Source organism: Astyanax mexicanus, chromosome 8, assembly GCF_023375975.1.
Source record: "Astyanax mexicanus isolate ESR-SI-001 chromosome 8, AstMex3_surface, whole genome shotgun sequence".
NCBI classification, from domain to species: Eukaryota; Metazoa; Chordata; class Actinopteri; order Characiformes; family Acestrorhamphidae; genus Astyanax; species Astyanax mexicanus.
Window position 1 is genome coordinate 30011886 of NC_064415.1, and position 22966 is coordinate 30034851.

The 22966-nt window shown below is 37.7% G+C and overlaps 1 protein-coding gene across 1 annotated transcript in view; it reads left to right on the forward strand.

Moving 5' to 3' along the window:
• Positions 1-9663, forward strand: part of zdhhc21 (zinc finger DHHC-type palmitoyltransferase 21) — a 30897-nt gene extending 21234 nt beyond the window's left edge. The window contains exons 7-8 of the mRNA XM_007255739.4: positions 6301-6344; positions 7070-9663. Coding sequence (XP_007255801.2) covers positions 6301-6344; positions 7070-7199 — 174 coding nt within the window. The 3' untranslated portion in view covers positions 7200-9663. The remainder of the gene's footprint in view (positions 1-6300; positions 6345-7069) is intronic.
• The last annotated feature ends 13303 nt before the right edge of the window (positions 9664-22966 follow it).

The following is a 22966-nucleotide window of genomic DNA, read 5'->3' on the forward strand; positions in this document are numbered from 1 at the left end:
GTAACGATCAAGCAGGCTACGTGCCTGACCACAGATTTGCGATGGAAACGCGAAAACGTGAACATCTTAAGTTCATGTTTCACAGCCAATGGGATAATGGAGAAATAGAGAAAACCACGGGTCCAAAACAAAACTCCTGCACACTCCTCTCCGTGTTAACGTGATTTATTGGCAGTCGCTTAGTAAAGCTACAGACAGAGTGTATCTTGACTAACTCCACAAACCTGTCGACTTCTCAGCTCTTTGTAGAGATCAGGGTGCTTGTCTGCTAAATGAATGAGCGAAATATGATCAGAATTATGTTAAATAACACTGTAACATAGAAGCATAGAACTATTATTTAATTAAAATGATTTTTAAGAACAGCTAAACACAGTGCTGCAGGTCAAACACGGAGGCGTTCACGTGCGAGAGACAGACAGAGAGAGACACAGAGAAAGAGACACAGCGAGAGTGAGAGAGAGAGAGATTTGCGTGTTCTGATGTGAGCTACTCACAGGTAAAGGTTCTCTTTTATCTCCTCGTGCTCATATTCTAGTCCCACACATAATTCTGCAGCTCCCTCAGTGTTTTCTGTCGTATTTTGCGGCTAGCGCGAGCGCTTACAACTAACACCGCCACGAGGTGCCGCCGCGCTTGTGCCGAATCCGCTACTGAATCCGACTCCCGCTTCGCGGACAGAATCGGCACAACACCCCCCGCTGTAGAACTGCGGGAGTGAAAACAGCGCTAATAAATAAAGTAGTTTAGTTTCACTTTCAGTTTTCGTTATTTTATTTACAAATAAAAATATAAATAAAAAACAGATGCCTACATCTCAGACTATTTTCCCACACTTCACTCCTCGCGCCCGTTTTGTCCACAAGTCGCGGACGAGAGACATCTGTTATTTTAGCCGTCGCCATTCTACACTCGCTGCTGTTCTGCTGGCTTGCGCGTGAATCGATTCATTTGTTCAGAACACTAAGTTTATCTGAATCCTGCCACACCGACTGCTGCGGTGTGAATCAGTTTTCTTATGAACTGAATCAAATCGCGCCTACTAATTTGACTCATTTGAAGCTAGTGACTGGGCTATATACAGTATCGAAAGCATCGAACGCTAAAGAACCGAATCGTTTGTGATGACGTAGTATCGAAAAAGAATCGAACCTTCGGTACACCGTGCAACTCTACATGCAGGTAACACTAGATTTCAGATTCCAACAGATGAATGAATTTAAACTCTGCTCTGTTTAAAATATAATATTTGCTTATAAATCTGCTTAGATTTAGAAAATGTAATTTAGTCACTTGCATAGTACAATATTTAGGGAGTCGTGTGTGAGTTGGGATTAAACGTCTTTCATATTTTTTTGATTGTGAATACAAACGTTCTCTTCTCTGTATGGACAGAAATAATTTTACAAAATGAGGGAGGGAAATGTCTGTTAGAATTGCTGGTTTGAATCCCGTTCATGTAGCTTGTAATGAGCTTCCGGAGCAATGAGAGGGTACAATTGGCCCCCGCATCACTCCAAAGGGTGATGTTGATCAGCACAAGGCGTCTGTGAGCTCATGTATTGGAACCTAGTCGCTGCACTTTCCTCCAAGCGCGCTGTCTACTCTGGCTAGTTTGAAAAGAGGTGGTGGTTGACTTCATATGTATCAGAGGCATGTGCTAGTCTGTAGTGATGGGTGGGGTCCTAATGAATGGGTTGGGCAAATGGGATACAAATTAGAAATAAATTAAAATAAATAAATTAAAATTCATAATAATAATTATAATCAGGATACATGTAGATGAGACCTAAGTCTCTGCTAAATTCATAGAGCAAAACCACCAATAGAAGTTCATCTGGGACATCCAAAACAGCTTTTTCTTCCGATAAATGATATTTGTCAGTTGTTTGTCCTTTGAACAGGCCATGCTATCCTCAAGATGCTACCTCATCTCTAACAATCCACATTACATGCCTCAGAGAGCACACATGTCTGTGGCCAAGATGGATTAAGGAAGAAACCTGCTGATGAGATGCAGTAAGACTTCCAGGAGAAGTAGCCGTTTAGCACAGTTATTATCACATTAACGTGTGAAATTGTTTACTGTGTCCCAGGATGTCCCTGAGTACATCTCTTGGCAGCCACTGAAGTGTCCTCTCCTTGATTGGATTCCCTGGCCTAGTGGGTGTTTTCCTAGCTGCTGTTGTCATTAGCTGATCAACATAAGTGGCCTTATGAGACGTAACCCCTCCATAACCTTTGAAGCCTTCTCCTCCTCACGGAGAGAAAGCGAACACCAGTACACACTGCCCTGCACCTTGGCTCCACCATCCTCTGTTATGGAGTGTTATGGGATTTGGTGGCTGGCATGATGGTTATCCTTGAGTAGCTTGAGTAGCTAGTACGCCTGAGTCCTCTCACACTTAACCATTGATCCCTGATTAGACTCTCACCTCACACCTTCATGCTTAGCTCAGTACAGTGCATGCTGTGATTCAAATCAACTGGCTTGGCACATATTGATGAGTAGACTTGAACGGAACTGCATAGCAACTGCACAATGCAACTGAAGATAAACGTATGATAGGTATGATAGTTATGATACAGTAACAGAACTCAGACCTCAGTGCTTTATTTACTACTTGTAAGCACCTTTTTAAAGCAATCAACAGTAAAACATGTCAAATGTGTCAAGCACCAGCATGTTTAATTTATCACTAAATTAAATTATTAAAATATATATTTTTAGTGGTGTCAATCGATTAAACAATTTAATCTGATTAAGATATATAGATAGATAGATAGATATATAGACAGAGAGACAGACAGATACTTTATTTATCCCAAAGGAAATTTAGGCATCCAGCAGCAACAACACAATACAATAAGAAACATATTCAAACATAAATTCAAACAAAGAAGAATAGAAAATATATAAGGCTATAAAAAAACTTGCTATACAAGGTAAAGATATATCTGTAAACGGAGCAGTGCAGTAGATGTTGCTAATGGTCATTAAATAATTAAATAATTAACAGAGCAAAGTGCAATGTGCGAAGACATTGATTATGAAAGTGACTAATGTGACATAAAAAATATAATATAAATATGCATCTGTAACAAATATAGTTCTAAAAAGAGAATGTGAAAATGTGAATACCCAATCATGAGTAAAGTGTACTTGAATGTAAGTGAGTTGGGGAAGTGTTAGTATAAATAATTAAGTGGTTGAATAATAATGTCCATGTGGTGTGACTGGATTAAACTCAGTCAGCAGCAGCATCCCGTCCTCGATGGTAGGAGTTAAAGAGTCTGATGGCTCTTGGAATGAAGGATTTTCTGAGTCTGTCTGTTGTGCAGCTCTGTGACAGCAGTCTGCCACTGAACACACTCCTCTGCTTCGTGATGGTGGTGTGAAGTGGGTGACTATCATTGTTCATCATAGAAAGCAGTCACTACAATCACTACAAAATTCTGTAATTAACTGCAGCGCAGTTAATTTTTATAATGGATATTTAAATGTAAGTAAAAGAATGAATGTAAGAAAAGTAAAATGCAATCATATGTATATTAGTGGTGTCAATTAAAATAATGGTATGTATTTGTATGTTTGAGGGGAGATAAAATCAACGCAGGGTGCTGGAATAAAGAATGCGGATTTATGAAGAGAGTGAGGATTTATGAATGCGAACTTAATTTGATGATTATAAAAATCTCAGGGATGAGGAGCAGGACAGAAGCGCGCGCGCGTGCGTGCGTGTGTGTGTTTGTGAGTGCGTGCGTGAGCGAGATCTCTGACCGGGTCTGAGCTGGAAGCCGAACACGAGCGCGAAGCCAGAGTAAAATCAGTGCGTTCGGCAGAGGCAGGGCAGATTGCGGCGGAAGTAGGGGTAAAATTTGGTGCCTTAATTAACTTGTGTTAAAAAAATAGTAACGCGTTACTGATTCCAAATTAACAGCATGCGTTAACGCTTCAACGTTGACACCACAATTTTTTTTGCATAATATTCATTATCTTATTATCATTATACCATATTATAGTATATTTATAGTTTCTTATTCTTATTCTTAAAACTGTTATTCTTAAAAAATAATAATTTAAAAAACCTGAAGCGCTGGATGTTAATCTACAAAGATTTCTCTCCTGAAAACTCTTTATTTTGGGTTTCCAATATTTTTAACAGCTCGGTTAGCAGCAGCGCTTGCCATGGTTAGCAGCATTAAGCGCTAGTAAATGCCGCCCTACAGAGCTACACTGTGAAACCCTGAATGTTCCAGTAAGCCAGCCCGCTATCAGCTAGCGGTCAGCTGGCGAAAGGGCTAGTGCTGCTGTTAACGGCTAATGCTAATACTGCTCCAGCCTCTGTGCTGGAGAAACTTTACTGAAACTCCTTTATAACACCTAGAATTCCTTAGACTGGTAGAATTAATTCATAACAGGGCACCAAATTATAAGGCACACTGACGATTTATGGGAAAATTAAAGGACTTTAAGTACGCCTTATAGTGTGAGAAATACAGCAAACTAACACTAACTAACACTAAACTAAACACTAAACTAACCCTATATTGTATTATTATTATTTATTTTTTTTAACAAGGAAGCACAGTTTTTAACATTTTGGTTTTGCACATATCCTGCAAAAATCTTGTTTTTGTACTTTTTGATAGATGTTTTGATCCATTTATGATATTTTACTGTATCAGAGGGTGTGTCTGGAAGAACCGGAGACACACCCTCTGCTGTCCTACTAACAGTTCAACTTTGTAGGACCTAACATATCTGCTGTTGTGGACCAAAATCCAAATCTGCTCTGTATGAGTTAAGGCTAAAGGAAAAAATTACCACTTTTCTGAATGACTTCCCTATATTTCACCTCAGTTGCAAAAGAACGTAATTGAAAATGTCAAATTTGAAAATTAAATTTAAAATGTACTGTATTTGTAGCTTTTCAAAAAGTTTGAACAGTTCATTTGCAGTTTTCTTTTTTCTTTTTTTACATATTACTTTCATATTACTGCTACACATACTACTTTTTTTCATTATACAGATCAATTTGTGCAAAAGTGTAGCAATAGCATCCACACTGGCATTATTTATACAATAGCATTGTGAACGAGAATATTGTCCAAAATAAAAGTAAAAAATTTACCAGTTTAAATTGCCAGGTTGAATTTACACAGATCTGGTATTTTCACCAAAGTGTGAAAATGCCAAATTCTATCTTTTTAAATCAGCCCTAGATTAAATAGACATCAGGTTAGTGTGCATGTGGCATAAAGGTGATTTCGTGTTTCGATCACAATGGCAGGTAAATCTTTGTCATATGTGTGATACAAGTGTGATAACTGTGTGGCTAGCATGCCAAAAACTCTCTTAATTTTATATTTTCTTTTCAGATTTTGGCCACTTTTATAAGTGTTCTGATGCGTATCTAACTCTCAGCAATGTAACTCATTCTGGATGGCTAAATTAGAATTATTACAACATTTGTCAGTATAGCGTGAATGGTTCACACAAATATCAAGTATAGTTCACATTTAAAAGCTACTAAAACTGCCTTTAAAACTGGCTTTAAGTGCAAAAATCTGACTTGTGAATGTAACCTTAGACCTAGACCTAGAACAATTAGTGAACATTTCACTGTATAACATGTTCTGTATTCACACTTTTAATTGACTATATTCACTAACTTCATGCCTGTTTTAGAGGTTATAAAGTGCCGTTTTGATTGTCTGAACAGTACACATACATCCTTGTTGGCTATATATAAGTAACTAATGATTTTTTTGTTGTTTTGTTTTCAAAAGAAGCTCCAAGTCACACCCCTCTCCCCTCCTCGCTCGTCCATAAATAGGTTCCTTGGTGGTAAAGCTAACCCGGCCTCATTTGCATACTCAGCTGCAGTGTTTCTTCTTTGTCTGTTGTTCAGCATGCCTCACCCCCTCACCTGGCATGCAGGGGGGATTTCAGTAGGCCGACGCATGCGGGCCTATTGTCCACATGCAGATGCCCTCTTGCCCCTGTGCCAACTTGGCAAGGTGAAGAGGGCACCAAGGGGTTCTCTCTGCTGACAGCTTCACTGTCTCTCTTTTGTCTCAGTGCATGCTGTAGCGTCTTTCGTTCTCAGCGTGGGAACGGCGAGGAGGAAGGGGTTTAGCGTGCAGGCCTGGGTCTGCAATGAGTGAAATGTTACAATGCTACAAATCATAAACCCACCATATCTGCGGCCTTTTATGCATGTGAAATGTTGTTTTTATTGATTAACATTGATTAACTTTGATATTCATACTCTTTTTACTCTTTTTTTTTTACAGGACACGACTACTATAGAGAAAATGTCTCACTCCTCAGATGGGATGTAAGTGTTCTTACTCAGGTTTCACCAGGTTTTATTTTCACAGTGGCGTAAGTTGGATGTGTACTAATGTTTGACAGTAGACTTAAAACTAAGCACACAGTGATGTGGCATTGTGGCATCAATTTGATCCCCAGTTTATCAGAATAAACACAATACTTAAGTTAACATCTAGTACCCAGTTTTTAATATTACCACAGTTTTACAGCATTATTTAGTAACTGTAGTAATTATCCGGGTAATAAATCAGGTTAAACTGTGCCTGAACAGCAGTTTAGCTCAAACGTGATAAATATATTTGATAGTTGGGTTGGATCATGGTCAGATCACGTTTTCACCATAAATTAACCGCTCTGGACTTTGTTTGGTACTAGACTGAGACCATCTCCTCTCAACCATCTCCATCTTAACATCATTAGAGTTGTATTGGTCTGCACCAATACAGTGTGATTACTGTTTTCACACCTGCTCAAATGAACCGCATCAAGAGTCAAACAAACCAGACTCCGTTTTAAACTGGCCATATAGTGCTGGTGTGAAAATGCCATAGCGAACTTGATAGCAAAAACAATACTCAGGGATTGTATTGTCATAGAAAACCTGGAAAAGTCATGGAATTTGAAAATAGCTATTTTCCAAGCTTGGATAAGTTTTGGAAAAATAAAAATACCCAGGAAGTTTGGGAAAAGTCATGGAAATTTGGTCTTTCATTTATGCCTTGCTTTTAGAGGTGCACGGCGTTCCTGGCAGCAGTCCCTGGCTGAGGTGTTTGGCACACGTTGGAAGGTCCTGTGGCTCCTGCCGTTCAGAAGCAGACGGCCGCTACGCCTGGACTATGCTTCTAACTCTCACGTGTAGCCAGAAGGACGGACACTCGGATGCACCTCCTCTACAATCCTCTGTCCTCTGCTCCACTCAGTCTCTCCACTGTGGCCTGATGTTTCTGAGGTATCAAAACTCCAATCTTCTTCAGGTTCTCATCCGTCAGTGAACTCAACCACACAATCTGTATATTGGACTTAAATGGTCTTGTTCCAAGGTTTAAGGCTGGTCTCAGCTCACGTCTCATGGGATTATTGAAGGTTAAACTGGGCCTGCTTGCGAATTTGGATGAATTGCGTATTTTTTTGTTTGTTTGTTTGTTAGTTTTATATCGAAAGCTTTATAAACGGCCACTGAATGTCATGGATTGTATTCACTATGTAAGGAACCATCAGGGGTACGACTGCATTAAAGGGTTTGTTGTTTCCAGGGAAACACTCATTAGTTGGAGCTGGACCCCGCCCCCTCCTCCTGGTTTGTATGAGTGATTGGCAGGGAAGAGTGGGCTCCGGGAGGTTTTATCTGTGGCTTAGTGGGGCTGGTGGCTGATGGCTCTAGAGGTGAGCCATGACCTCTGGCAAAAGCTGAGGACAGTGCCAGACAGCCTCAACACTAACTCAGCACACAAAACAAAAACACACACACACACACACACTCTGTCTCTCTTTCTCTCTGTCTCACACACACACACTAAAATATATCCCGTGCTGCCTAACCACAAAACAGCACTAAATCCTCAACTTGAATCTGCTGGCAGCACTTTGCCCCACCAAGATGCATTCCATATGATCATGCTTTTCTTAAACTTTTTTATTTATCACTGTTTTTTTGTGCCTTTTAGCTTAAACATCTGAGCATTTGTTCTTTAACTCGGAAGTATATTATCTGCCAAACATTTTTTGTATTATTATTGCAGCCTTTATTTGTTCTATGTGAAGTCATTATGAATTTTATTTTTGTTTTTGCCTTTTTTACAGTACCAAAAAAGTATCATTTTCACACTAATTATCTCTAATTTCTCCAGAACACTCCTATGTAGTCCCAAAAAAAGATGAGCTGTTTTCTCTTTTGCCTCTCTTTGTAATATCAAAGAAATACATTAGTTAAAACTATGCCAAAAGTCAGATCACACACCTGATATTTGATAATAAGGTTTTACTGCTTTGCCTTTAATATCATTTACTCTAATCTCCTCTAAACACTATTTATAGATGTAAAGTAAAGATGTACAGTTTTAAAAAGGGAATGAGTACAGTTATTAGAGTAATGGATGATGGATGATGGGATTAAACTATAACACTACTGCAGGGACCAGTGCATTTGGTTCTTTTATTGGTCTCTAAATCTACCGTGTGCTAAACAACAAACCTTTAGTAATATTTTAAAGTGCCTACTCAAAGCCAGTTGAGTTGATCTTGCCAGTTTGGTTCCGCCTTGCTTCTGCTTGCTTTGAATTTTGGCCTTGTTGATCATCATCGAAGGGCCAATAGCGTGGGAGAAAAGATGAAGTCAAGATTACAGTTACATGTAAAAATGTGGGCATCCATGTAAATAGCATGTTTTGTTGTTAAGTCAAAAAATCCTCTAGGGGAAAGACATTTATTATGACATTTTGTGCTAATTAAAACACAAGTTCTGATCATTTAATGTGCCATAAACACTGTAAACAAATGTTTTATTTTCACCCATACTTTGTTTCCATTAAGCAGATGTTAAACAGTTTTGGCAAAAGTGTGATATATGTAAATCGTTTAATGTGCCCATATTTTCGCATATGACTGTACGTTTGGCCATAAAAAGATATTTTATAAAGGCTTACTCGACATCTAAATATCAAAAAAATATATTTTAGCTTATAAACTTTTTTCTTACAGATAAACTCTAAACCTTAGAGTTTATACCACAGTATAAATCTTCTAAAAACATATTACATCTGATCTTATCTTATTTATTGTGTGTAACTACTGTAGTGACCGTGCATACTAAACTTAACTTGCTTTCCATATGTGCACACTGGAAAGAACCTAGCCTTGCTTGGATTTGTTTGATAGGGGGGGAAGTTGGTTCATGTCTGGGCAATAAAATGAATTCATAAACTAATATAAATGATTATCATCTGCAGACTGGTTAATTTTTATTTAGATTCAGTTATGAAGAAACCCATTCAGTAGGGCTGTGAATCTTTGGAAATCCCACAATTCGATTCAGAATCAATTCTTGGTTTTCTTTTTCTTCATCCTCCATACTTTAGCGGCTCAACAACAAACACCGTAACACAACACTACACGCCTCTCTGTAGACTAACAGGGAGAGGCAGTAAGAGCAAAAACTTTCCCTGTCCTGTTGCTGCTGTCTCGCGACACCTACTGTCGCGCGGAGCTTTTTAAACTGTCGCGCAGAGCTCTTTAACAGTTAGCTGAGCTCTGCTCCGTGGTACAGTTAAGCTCCACAAAACAGTTAAGTTCCACGCGACAGTAGCTGCACCCGAAAAAAAAAATAAAAATAAAAAAGAGAATTGATTCTGAATCGTTCAATGTTAGAAATGCGATCCGAGCTTGAATAGATTTTTTTTACCATCATTCAGGTGGTACTCTGCCTATTATTTGCTTTAGTTGCTTGACCAATACTAGACCCCATTTACACCTGGTCACATTATATCTGAATATAATATGGTTTGATTAACAGATATTTTCTCGTACTTATTAATTTAAAGAAATAAACATACTGAAATACAAACACTGTGATAAGTTTCCTGTAAAAAAAATACATTACATGAGTGGTGCTTTGACACCCTTCTTCTGAACAGCCTAAAAAATGATCTATTTTTCTCTGTACTGTCCCTCACCTTTTGAAAGTTGTAATTTTTGGCTAATTTATAGCCGGTATTTGTTTTTAATCCATGTCTAAACTAAAACTAAAAAACTAAAACACCCCCTGCTGGAGCAGTGAATTTTCTTGCTCCTTAAAAACAAAAAACAGATGTCTATCATTCATAAAGTTAGTGAAGTCACTACAAATTTGAAAACACAAAACTAGGTTAGCTAGCTAGCTACATATTGTATTTGCTTTTTAATTGTTTTCGTACTAATGTTTACCTCATATTTTTATGTCTCAGTCAGGATTTTGGTGTATTTATTCTTTGTGTATTTATTGGGAAAAATCACTTCCAGAAATGAGTAAAATAATAAGTCAGGCAAATAGTTAATGCTATCGTACCTTTTTACCAAGTCTACTGTAAGAAATGAAAATGTCATGCTTATTCCATTGTGATGCCACTGTAAAGTCCTGACTGAGGACTAAACATTTTACATGGCAATTATTTTCATTTGCTGCACACTTCAATAACATGCAACAGCCTGAATATAAAGCATAAACTGTACTATTATATATTTTTTTAATCAAATAAAAAAAAAATGGTTGATTCTTTAAATATGGGTTATACAAACTATGGGGCTATATGAATATAAATTGCAGTGATCTATTGAGATACTGGAGACTTTTAGCTGCTGAAAGATGTTTATCTTTTAGCAATATTGAGTTGATCTCTTTGTAATAATTGTTGTACCAGTCAGGAAAGGTTTCGAGTTTGAGTTTAAGTTTGATCGACAATGGTTTGCCATGTAAATCTTGCCAGACAACTTTGAAAATGCACAGTTTAGTTTTTGAACGTCTTTTGTTGTGGTACCAAGAGTAGGAGGGTGGCGAATTTACAATGAATTTATGATAAATTTCCGATGAAGAAGAATATTGTGATTGCTTTATTGGTTTAGTAGATAATGTTTGCTGAATGTACATGGCACTGTATAACGTACTACACTATATTTGACGTGTCATTATAGCATGACTGTTATATATTACATTTGGTATTCTTATTCCATTATGTGAAATATGTAAACCATTTAGTCTATGGAAAACAAAGCAGTTTAGCTCATTTAACAGTTACTCATGATGTTGGTGTGTATTTGTATTACCACTGTAAAGCAATAAGACCTGCTAGAATTTTCTTTACTGTGTTGTATCGCTACTGTCACACAGATACCTTGTATCTTTATTTTCATAATTGTGTCAATATTCATTAAGAATTGAACAATAGAAATGATCCAAAATGACTTGGAGTATTTTAAAATATACAGCTCAGGGAAAAAAATAAGAGACCACTTATTGATGGATGATCACAATCCGTCAAACCAACCTGAAGTGCTTTAATTTTTGCATAAAGTTATCAAAAAAGCAGTGTGTAAGACTGGTGGAGGAGAACATGCCAATATGCATGAAAACTGTGATTAAAAACCAGGGTTATTTCACCAAATATTGATTTCTGAACTCTTAAACCTTCATGAATATGAACTTGTTTTCTTTGCATTATTTGAGGTCTGAAAACTCTGCTTATTTTTTTTTTTTTTTCATCCATTTCTCATTTTCTGCAAATAAAAGCTCTAAATAGCAATGTTTTTATTTGGAATTTGGGAGAAATGTTGTCTGTAGTTTATAGAATAAAACAACAATGTTAATTTTACTCAAACATATACCTATAAATAGCAAAATCAGAGAAACTTAAAGTGGTCTCTTTATTTTTTCAGGGCTGTACATTAAACTGACTTAGCTCCATTGAAAGTTAAGAAGTTATTTTCCTTTTCCTATAAAATTGGCATTTTGGAAAATTGGGAAAAGGTTTTTGTGTGACTGTGGTGATCTATTAATGTACACATGCTGGCTTACATACATACACTTGTCAAAAGTGTTCACAGGCAGACGCAAGTAGCTAATTGGTTTACACCTACTGACACTCATAGCAGAAACTCCTTAATTTCTCTTCTCTCTGCACTACTGTAATATTTTAATTCAGGTCTTAATACTACCTAATCATAATTGTTTGGGTACGTCTTGCCTTTTTTTGGGTCTTGTGTTAATTGTTTTATTATTTTTTTAATGTGGTGTCAATCAAAATGTTTTATTTAATTATGTGATTATGGGCCTTCACAGTATATAATATATGAAATGTTTATTTATTAGGGCATTTTTTAATAAATGGTGTTTTGTTAACTCCAGACGTTTTCATTTGTGCTTTCCTTTTTTTGTTGCGTGTACGAGCACAGCTTGCTTCTCAACATCTTCAGCACATATTCTCACATAGTCTTCACAATGTCCTCATTATCAGATTTTGTAACGGCTGTCATGAGAGTTTTGTTGTCTCTGTGAAACAGACCTGATGGACTTGACTGTCAACAGAGTGGAGGTGCAAAGGTCTTCCCTGCATTTATTTCTCTTTAATAAAGAGCTTCCCCATGACATCAAACCAGCCCATCTGTGGAGGGATATCATCTGTCAATCAGTGGCGCAGGTTATTTTCATAGACTTGCACAAATAAAGCTCCCCCCCCAGAGCTCATCCTCCATATACCTTCTCCACAGTGTTACACTGGGAACCTCTGTGGAGCTCTGTTGTCTCTTTTTCTCTGTCCCTCTACTCTATCACTTCACTGTCATAAATGATGCCTCAGTGTGTTGTTTTTAGTGATGCACCTGGCAGTCTGGTTAGCAGACTCTCGTGGCGAATTTGCTCAGTCACAGCTGGATCACTGGAGGAAACAAATCGAGCATTCACTGCATTCAGCCAGAAATCTTTTTAACCCAATATTCTACACTCTTAAAAGGCTCTAATTCTGCACTTCTTGTTGTGTGTCTTTCTTTATACTTACAAATACAAATACTTACAAAGTGTTTTAAGGCCTCAATCCAAGTCCTGCAATACAACAATTTTATAAGAATAAGTGTCTAAACTACTAGGCTGAATTGGGCATTTATTAACATAATAAATGAACCAATAAAATTGCTCAAAAATGGTTTGGAATATAATACTTTAACACAAAAATTAGGAAGCTTTTTTTTCTTCTGTGAAGCTGCTATTTTGGATTCATAAGGTTTTACACATTAAGCTGTTGAACTATTGTTTGAGCTCTTTTACAATAAAGCTTGTGGCATTTCTAATTCTGGTCTTTTGTTCACATAAAGCAGTATAGCCTTTATTAATTTAAGGATTTTAATAAATGAATTTATTAAAATATAAAGGTTTAATGAACACACTATCACTGTTTGCTCCAATGTCTGCTTTATAGTTGTAAAAATGAACAAATACTTTTATTTATTTAACTCTGAATCCGATGATTATGCTAAACGATGATGGCATGTGCATTGCAGCTTTATAGATGCCTAACTGCAGTATTACTTACTGAAAAAAGGGCCTTTAATCATAAGTAATAATTCTATTGTAGTACTCGAGTAGAACTGAGTTCTTCTCATATTACCATTAGTCTTCATGTTATTACTGTTATCACTACACATACAATTTACACCCTGTATTTCACTATAGTTTCTACTACAATCAATTCTGTGACATTTTAAGTTGGCTAACTTTGTTAGAGTCAGATCAAACTTGATCTTTTCCGTCTAATGTCAGCTCCAGCAGTATTGGCCAGCAATTGGTTCTGACAACTTGAGGTTGGATCGATGCCATGCCAGTATTCCCATTGTGTTACTGAGTTTGCCACACAGCCAGTACTGTGTTTTAATGCTTGTAATTATTTACCCACTTAACAAATTTCGAAGAGCACTTGAACCATCACCAAACACTGGATATGGTTACGTCACATTTCCCAAAAAATAATTTAACTACTTCTATGATTCATGCTGATGTTACACTGACTGTATGTTTGGCCTGTGAAGTAGCAAGCCCTTTTTGTGTGTGAGAGACTGCGACTGTGTGTTTGTCTGGCTGCATTTCAGGCCGAGCATAAGTCACACATCTGTGATTTCACGGTGTTTACATGAACTGGATATGTGCGCCAATGTATTGTTTCCTTCACACCAGAAATGTTAATATCATGCTCCCATTCGGGGCTCAGATTGTTTGGTTTTGGTAATTTATGCCAGATGTAACCTTTTAGTTGGACGTGTGAGGGATGGGTTTGGAGTGATTTGGGCAGTGTGTTTTGCTGGTGGTGGTGGATATCAGCAGCCCGAGGTGGCCGTGCCTCGCAGTGGCTCCCCCGGTGTCTGGCCCGCTGCCCTGCGCCTGCTCGGTCTGCCTCTGTCAGCCTCATGCCCTGCTGTTTGCCACCGTCTCTCTGGTGATGGGCTCCGTGCCACACGCGGCTGCTGTGACAGTTAAGTGCTGGTTTGAGTCGCCAGTTGGAGTCCCTGCCATTGCCAAAGCCCTGATGCCTTATACTCGTTTAATCGGTGCCTGCAAAGCACACAAGGCCTGTTGGTATGTCCTCGGGACCTTGAACACCCAAGCCATGAGCTTTTTTGGCTTTTTGTCACCTCTGCTGGTGAACCTTTGCTGCATTTGGCAAACACTTACTGAAAAAAAACTACCTAGAGGCCTGTAGAAAGCTGAATTATATCTGGTACTTGGTGCAGTGCTAGCAGGTCTTGTGCTGCTGAACAAGAAAGGCCTGTGTGTTTCTAGTTCTTTGTTCCAAAAACACTGCACTGGTGGTGGGTTCTATTTTATCCATTTTTTATATATTTAAATAAGAATTTTGGAATAGGGCTCTGTCTGTGTCTTCTGGGTGCTTCTGATATTTTACCACCTCCCAAAATAAATGCCTGTGGGTAGGTTCATTCATTTAGACACACTCTGACCATATGCTCTAACCAGAGCATATACAAATGATTAAAAGCTAATGGGTCAATATCAATATAATGTGCCATTTTTTAACAGCATAGTTGTTTATAATTTCATGTTGTGCAGCTTGCCATGTTTAATCAAATAAGATGGAAAATATATAATTCCCATGTAGTCTGAAGAAATATGCTAAATATAAAAAAGAATACCAATCTTACATCAAATACACCAAATATTCATTGTTTGGAAGTTGGCAGTTTCGGGCAACCTGTCTTTACATTGCATCAAAATTTCATGATGAATAGACCAACAGAAATGCTCAAAAATGACTTGGAATAAAATATTTTTGTATTCACACAACAATTCAAAAAAAAAAAAAAAAGACATCTTTAATGGAATTTAATAATTATATTTCATAGCCAATTTATAGTTAGAGAGTGGGGACAGATAACAAATGCAATTTTTTCAGTGTTTTTCAATTTTTTCTAAGTAGTTTGTATTAATGTTTTTACTTACATATCTTACTTTTGCAGTTAGCTCAATGTACAAGACATTATGCTGAGTAATACAATGTATTTTAAAGTTATTTTGTGTGCACATTTATACATGTAATTTTCTGGGGACAGAAATGTCACCGATTCGGTGGAATGGCCCACATAATTTCATCTTTTATTTAATAACTATAGCATTAAATTGCGTGGGTGAGATAAAATTTGGTTTATGTTATCAGAAAATGAGCTCATAAAATGTCCAATGAAATCGTCAAAACATCAGTGTTAGCAGAGCTCTGCAAGTCTCTGCAATTCTTACAGCACTTCCTGTGTGCTACATTTTTAACTGCCCCTAGAAAACATTTAACAGGTTTAGAAAATGTAGAGATTTCCTCTTTAAACAATTATGAAGTGAGAAATGAGAAAAAAATAGTAATTTTCTTACAGTGAACTCATGTATTCAGGGCGTCCTCTAGTTTCCTCCGGGCTCCATTAACGGATGTTTTCCAGCCTGCAGGACAGAGGAGAGCTTTCAGAAGGTAAATAAAATACTTTTTTTTATTGTTTTAAAGCAGAGTTCAGTCTTAAAACAGAACAGAGCTAATATCTAAACCTATCATGGAAATGCTCTGTGTTATCAGCAGAGTTTTTATGTTAGCAGTGAACAGCCCATTTAAAACTCATTGGAGGCTAATGCTAATGAACACATGCTGTAGAAACTCAACTCTTAGCACCTTATTGTAAGACAGTTATTCCACATCATTAGTCAACAAACAACAACAGATATCCTTTAAAGTGTGTACCAATACACACACACACACACACACACACACGCAAAGAGACTTGACTGCAGTGTTTTAAAAGATCCAGAAGCTAATAGGTCAGGTAGGAGAATCAGATTGGGTTATACAATTTTAATCGCACTATAAAAAATTAGCTACTAAATTAAATAAAAAAAGGTAGCAAATGTCTCATTATATAAACTGTTTCTAAATAATAAACTGATTTTACCTCAGTATTTATTAGTAACACATCTAAACAGTTTGGCTGCTTTATTTATACCAGATAATAGACTGGGTCAGATCGGTATTGGCTGATATTCAGGATTAAGATGCCCCGATTAGATTGGGGGCAAAATGAACTGACTGGGACATCTAATTCACAACAACAGTAAACTTACTTCCAGGTAGATAAAGCTGTTAGCAGGCTGTTTTACAGACTGGTCTTAAGATGAATTTGGAAATCCAATTTGGGGCATATCTAGATTGTATCCAGGTTGATATATAATAGTGTGGACAGCTGGAAAATAAAAAATAAAATCAGATTTTTGCTAAATGGATCCAACGCACATTTGAAGGTGGTTTGAAATGCCATTAAAATCTGATTTGTGTAGCAATGTCTCAGTCTGGATGCTCTGATTGATCTGCCCCCCTGTTTTATTTCCATTTGTTAAAGCTGGCAACCCTAGTGCCAAAGTTCAGTTACTGATGGCGGCCTTGTTACCAAAGAAACAGTGCGAGCAGTCATCTTAACAGATCTGATTTTAGAATCACATCCAATTGGTCTGCAGTCTAAACAGACCCTTAAAAACACTTCAGATTAGCTTTACATAAACTTAACCCAACATTTACCCGAACCCTGACTATACTTGTTTTTTTGCATGAATTTCTTTCTATTATTCTTTTCAGAATGTCCACATAGAAGAGAAGCAGGATTAGTATAGCTAGAATATAGTGACACTATTTTACTTACATTATAAGTCATGCTTCGAGAATACACACCAGTGGACAGTAGCTGTGAATCGTTAAATACGTACAAAATATCTTACAAATATTGTAAAAAGAATTTACGATTTGTTTGCAAATTTACATAGGTACACTTTTAGAGATAAAAATGTAAAAAAATAAATGAGATCTAAATATATAATACATGTGATACAGTAGCTAACCAATCGTGACAGTTTTTTAAAAGATTACACATTTTTTGGTGATTTTGTGAGTCCGTAATAAAACATTCAATTAATATTCACATGGCAAAATAGATGCTCATCACACATTTTTATTGATATTGTTGAATTGTATTTAGCTCTACAGTAGTGTTGCTGCTTTTAAAAAGTGGAAAATTGGAAAAATGTATGTTTTAAACTTAAAACAAAGGAAGATTTAAGTTTTTTTTTATTTTAAAGATTTTAAAGATTTTACTAGTGTTGTAACCATAGTTCAAATGAGCTTTCCTCATTTTCCTCCTCTGTCTGTACTTATACAAGCTATATAGCATTTCCAGCTGGGTCTGGCAGCATCAAATGTTGATCAAATGTGAGCTATCCTTTATACTGCAAACCTGTAGGTTTTCAAACATTCTGATTGGTTCCATTACAAAACATTCCTGAAATCTATCTCCACCATCAGTACAACAACCTGAGTCCCATATTTGGTGCCCCTTTATTTAAGCTTGAAATGTGGGACAGTATGTTTTCTCAGGAATCAGTCAGTGACTGTAGAAGCCAGCTGTTGCACATCTTTGAGGTGAACACAAAGCCTCGGCGTCCAGCTGAACAAACAGGTGCTGAGAGTTGGTGGTTTATTGGATTGCCTCAGAACATCCTTATTTTCCAGAATAATTACTAAAGCTTCAGACTCAAGCTGTAAAATATTCAACATCAGCTGATGATCATTTTGTGCTATTTTCTCATTTCCTAAAACGCCCGTCGGCCAGCTGCTTGTTAGCGTTGAGCTGTCGTGGGGGAGCGCTGTATGGTTCGTGTTAGCCTCCGCATTAGCCTTTCTGAGCTCATTGTTATACAGGAAGCTGTGTTACCTGAATCCTGAACTGGCTGACTTTTGGTCTCAACTGCTCTCTAGCAGACCACCTGAGAACCGGGGACTCAGAATCAAGTTGCAGGCCTTTAATCCTGCAAAGCATGTGCGTGTGATTCCCTCATTGGGTGAAATTCTGAAAGAACCTTTCAGAACAGATTTTCTGCTTCTAAACAGTTTGACAAAAACAAACTCCTCTCAGCTGCCCTCCCTCTTGTGGAGATTGCTTTGAAATACGCTACATCAGTGCAGATGCAATGTAGATATAGTGTTGGTGTAAGGTGTGTGCTGTATCTAGATTAATCTTCTGCATTCTAGCGATCGTCAGGGAAGCATGACACACTTTCCCATCGCTGCATCGCTAAATGGCTTTGAGTGATGGACATTTTGATAAGTGAAAGTGCTCTATGACTGAAGCCATCCCTTTGTCGGCCGAGCAGAAAGGGGAGACTTCAGGGAGGATAAACTTTGCTTAGATGAGAGGAAAGGCAAGCCTTTTATCTTGGGCAGGCTCTGTATTTTACACAATGTCTCTCCAGTACAGCCCAACAAAGAGCTCCTTATGTACTTCCTCTGGGCTGGCAGGCCTAATACCGCAGTGCTGGGGATGGTTGCGAGGAGACGTCTTTTAGATACTGAGCTGCTTCGGTTGGTGCGGCGGATAAAGAACAATTCATTGGATCAGTGAAGTGTGTGTGTGTGCATGTGCCCTGCTGAAAGGTGGCATCTGGGCCAGAAAGAACTAGTTCTAGTAAAACGTACCTCTGCCCCTTAGTCTACCTTATTTGAACTTACTGGAACAGGCATGTTTATTATTCACGTTCATTCTTCTAAAATGACGTAATGCAATATGCTCTTTTCTTTGTTGTAGTAAAATTCAGACGGAAAATTGTTTAAAGAAAATTTCAATTTAAGATCGCAACAAAATCCACATTAAACCATTTAATTTTAAAACATTTAGGAGCTCTTTAATATGAGCTGCCTGTATTTAAAGAATTTCACATAAGATTAAAGTTAGCTATTAAATTCCTCAAGGTTCTCAAGCACTACCCCATAAGAAGAAACACAGAAAAGGAGTGTCTGTTGTTTCAGGCTGGATCAGATTCATTCTCTTCTACTTTTAATTTTTTAACTTTCTTCATAATCAATATTAGTATACATTCTCTATAATGACATGCAAAAAAGTTACCAACAATATTTACTTTCTGTAGTTGTGCAGGAATTTAACATTCCCCAATCTATAGTGTACCAGAAATACGTCATAGAAGCTATTACCACCCACAGTGGACAGTTCGGTGGGTGGTAAACCACTACAGTTAGTTCAGAACGCGGCAGCACGACTCGTCTTCAATCTTCCAAAGTTCAGTCATGTGACTCCTTTGCTGCGTTCCCTCCACTGGCTTCCTGTTGCCGCCCGCATCCGATTCAAAACCCTGACGCTGGCCTACAAGGCAAAAAACGGACCAGCACCTTCATACCTGATGGCGATGGTCAAAGCCAGATCTGCACCAAGAGCTCTTAGAGCTTCCAGTACGGCTCGGCTCGAACCTCCATCACTCAAAACACACAGAAAACAGACATCCAGACTCTTCTCTGTGCTGGCACCAAGGTGGTGGAATGAACTTCCACTGGATGTCAGAACAGCAGAGTCAGTCACGGTCTTCAAACATCGACTGAAGACACATCTTTTCAAAGAGTTCCTAAACTAATAATAATAAAAATAAAAAAAAAAGGTTCCTAGGGTTCTTAACATGATTAAGCTCTATGTATCTCTTGATCCTAGTCTACAAACTAGCTTTGGATATCTTAAGTAACTTTGAAGCACTGTTGTAAGTCGCTCTGGATAAGGGCGTCTGCTAAATACCATAAATGTAAATGTAAAGATTGTGACTGGCAGCATTTGTCAAAAACTTTCCTTGTGAACAGAGAAACTAATCTGGCAGAAATATTCTCATTAAATGTCGGATACTCCAGACAAAGAAGTCAAACATTTGAGTTACATTTAAAACTGTATTATATGTTACTATCAATTCTCACTATCTAGCAAGCTAGTGCTGTAAAAACACAGCTAGTATGTATTTATTCCAAGTTACATAAAGCTGTTTTACAAATGCCGGTAAAACACAACTTCATTGGTCATTTATATTTTTGCTATTGGCTGATGCTTTTTTACAGATGAACTTAAAGTGCATGTGGTGTTAGGAGTCTTGCCCAAGAACACGGATGTGTATGATGTGCTTGCCCAGCCAGGTAATCAAACTTTAGTTTGACACAGGAAACACAGTGTCGTTATCCACAACAATGCACCACACCACTACCTTGGAAGTATTTGAAATAAATAGCGTTCTGCCTTTTCTGTAAGGTCCCCTGGCTATCAGACATCCGTGCTAGCTAGTAGGGCTGATTATCATTGGTACAGTTACAGTTTCTTTCAGATAGAAAATACATTTTCAGAGAACTAGCTTGTTTGCTAAACAGGAGAGGGATGTAAATTTACTACTCCAGCAGGCTTTAATAAGAGAACTAAAACTACGGCATGTTTTGAAACTGCTGGTATTGTTCTTTTAAGGCGGAATGTTGGAAAAGTGGAACAGATAATCAAGTGAAAATGCTAAAGCTAACTTATTTGCTAAATGCGAGTGGGATTTCTTAAATACTAACACATCTTGTTTAACTCCTCTAGCAGATGTTTGTGACATTTAGTCAGAAAAACCTGCTGCTAAGTAGGGATGTGCCATATCATATCGTATGCAATAATATCGTCAACTTTTTTGAATTTTTAATTTTGTGCCATATCACCCACCCTTAATTGTCACATCAGGGTGCTACTTTTTTTGCTGTTTTTTTAGCGAAAGAAAAATTTACACTGTTCTCATGTTCCATTGTATATCTACTAGAGACAGATTATATATGTCTAGTATTATTTATTTTACTTTATTCCTGAATATATGGAGATATTTGGAGTGCATTATTACTATCATGACATTCTGGATCATTGTCTTCTGTTACAAATCTGATAAAATTCTTGTATTTTTAAATATCTCATTCAGGGGTGTGCCATATCATACTGTATGCAATAATGCAATTAAATGTTTGTTGCAATAGTGTATTCCTGAAATAAAAAAAAAATAATTCAGTGTTTTGTCATATTGCCAAGAGTATCGTTATCGTAAAAATAAAATGAAATATTGTGATATTATTTTAGGGCCATATTGCCCACCCCTAGTGCTAACATGTCAAAAATGACAGCATGTCTTGGAACTGCTGGTCTGAAACAACTTGCTGCTGCTGGATCTCTGCCTCTGAGATAAAATAGATTAATTGAAAAGATCGTTCTCTGGTTGAAGATGAAAATGAATCAGTATTGGAAAATTTGATTTTTTTTTTTAATGTTTAAAGGAAGTGGGAGGAATTTAGTTGTGAAAAGGACAAGGGTGCGAGCCTAAGTTAAACATCTGTTATTTCTGGTCCTTTAGACAGCACCGTATCAAGAGCAGTCATTGAGAACCACATGAGCAAGGGACTACTTTGGCAAACCTTTGTCAAGCACTATAATATGTACTATTTACATATACATATACATGTACTATAACATTTACAAAATGCCCCTTAAAACTTTGCAGGGCAAAGCAGAAGCCTTATGTTAACTGTGTTTAGAAGTGGTGTTGCCTTCTCTTGGCTCGGAGACATTTGGGATGGACTATCAAACAAATCAGTATTCCAGATCTTTCTTGGAAGAAAAGGATGCTACACTCTCTTAATCTTAATCAAAAATGTTAAAGGACTATCCAGACTGTTATCAGCAATGAGTCCAAAAGCCAGGGTCGGTCATACACTTCTGTGATGCAGCATTAATACGAAAATATACATTGAGATCATACAGCAACATAAGCTGCCTTTATGACCACACATTTTACAGAGATGTCTGTGCAGGTTTCAACAAGACCATGCAAAACCACAGACTGCACACTTTACAATTTCAACCAAAAATGTGATTGTTGCACACCTTAAAGATGTGTTTGTATGAGGAATGTACGTTTCCGAAGTTGTCAGCTTTTCTTATTTCCTCAAGCTGCAAGCCTCAGGATTCATCAGCTCGTCTACGTACGCTCATCTTTAACTTCGAGTCGCCTGTCTTGTCATTCGTTGTTCACATTAAATCTTGTTGAACTCTGACAAAAGCCCCTTAATACTGCCCCCCCTCTCTCTTTCCTCTGTCACGGTCGGATGCCTCCCGCCCTGATGCTGTCCGTTCAGGGCGGGGGCTGTGTGTTGATGGTCTCGGTGTGTGTCCTCCTTCGTGTGGCGGTGTGAATGACGGCCGCTGTCTGTGTTGACCGGCTCCCCGCCGCTCCCTATTCTTCCACTGAGTGACAGTCACTCGTACCTCTTCTGAGCCGCCCCAAAGGACCGCCTGTGTCATGGCAGGGCCATCTCGCCCTATAAAGAAGAAGGGAAAAAAAGAGAAGGAAAAGAAAGACTCTTGGCTGAAAGTCTTTAATGTTACTCTCCTTTCTCCCAGGACACTCAGAGCGTGAGCCTGACCTCCACATAAACACGGGACTGTCTCACTCCCCGTACGCCAGACTTCATTTAGGAAGGCTGCATGCATCACTGTGGGTTTAATCTAGAGAAGGTTTACAGGGGAGCTTTTAAGTTATTCAAATTATTTATTCCAGAAACAATTTCTGCATTATGAAAGTTTCTGTACTGTGGATTACAGTGATAGGAAGAAAAAGCAGTTTGATTTTTTTTATTATTTTATTTTAATTATACTGTCAAATTAAATGTTTTTTTTTAGTAATTTCAATCACTATAGATTATAACAGTGAACGTGAACAGGGGTATTTCTCAAATTATGCATTTC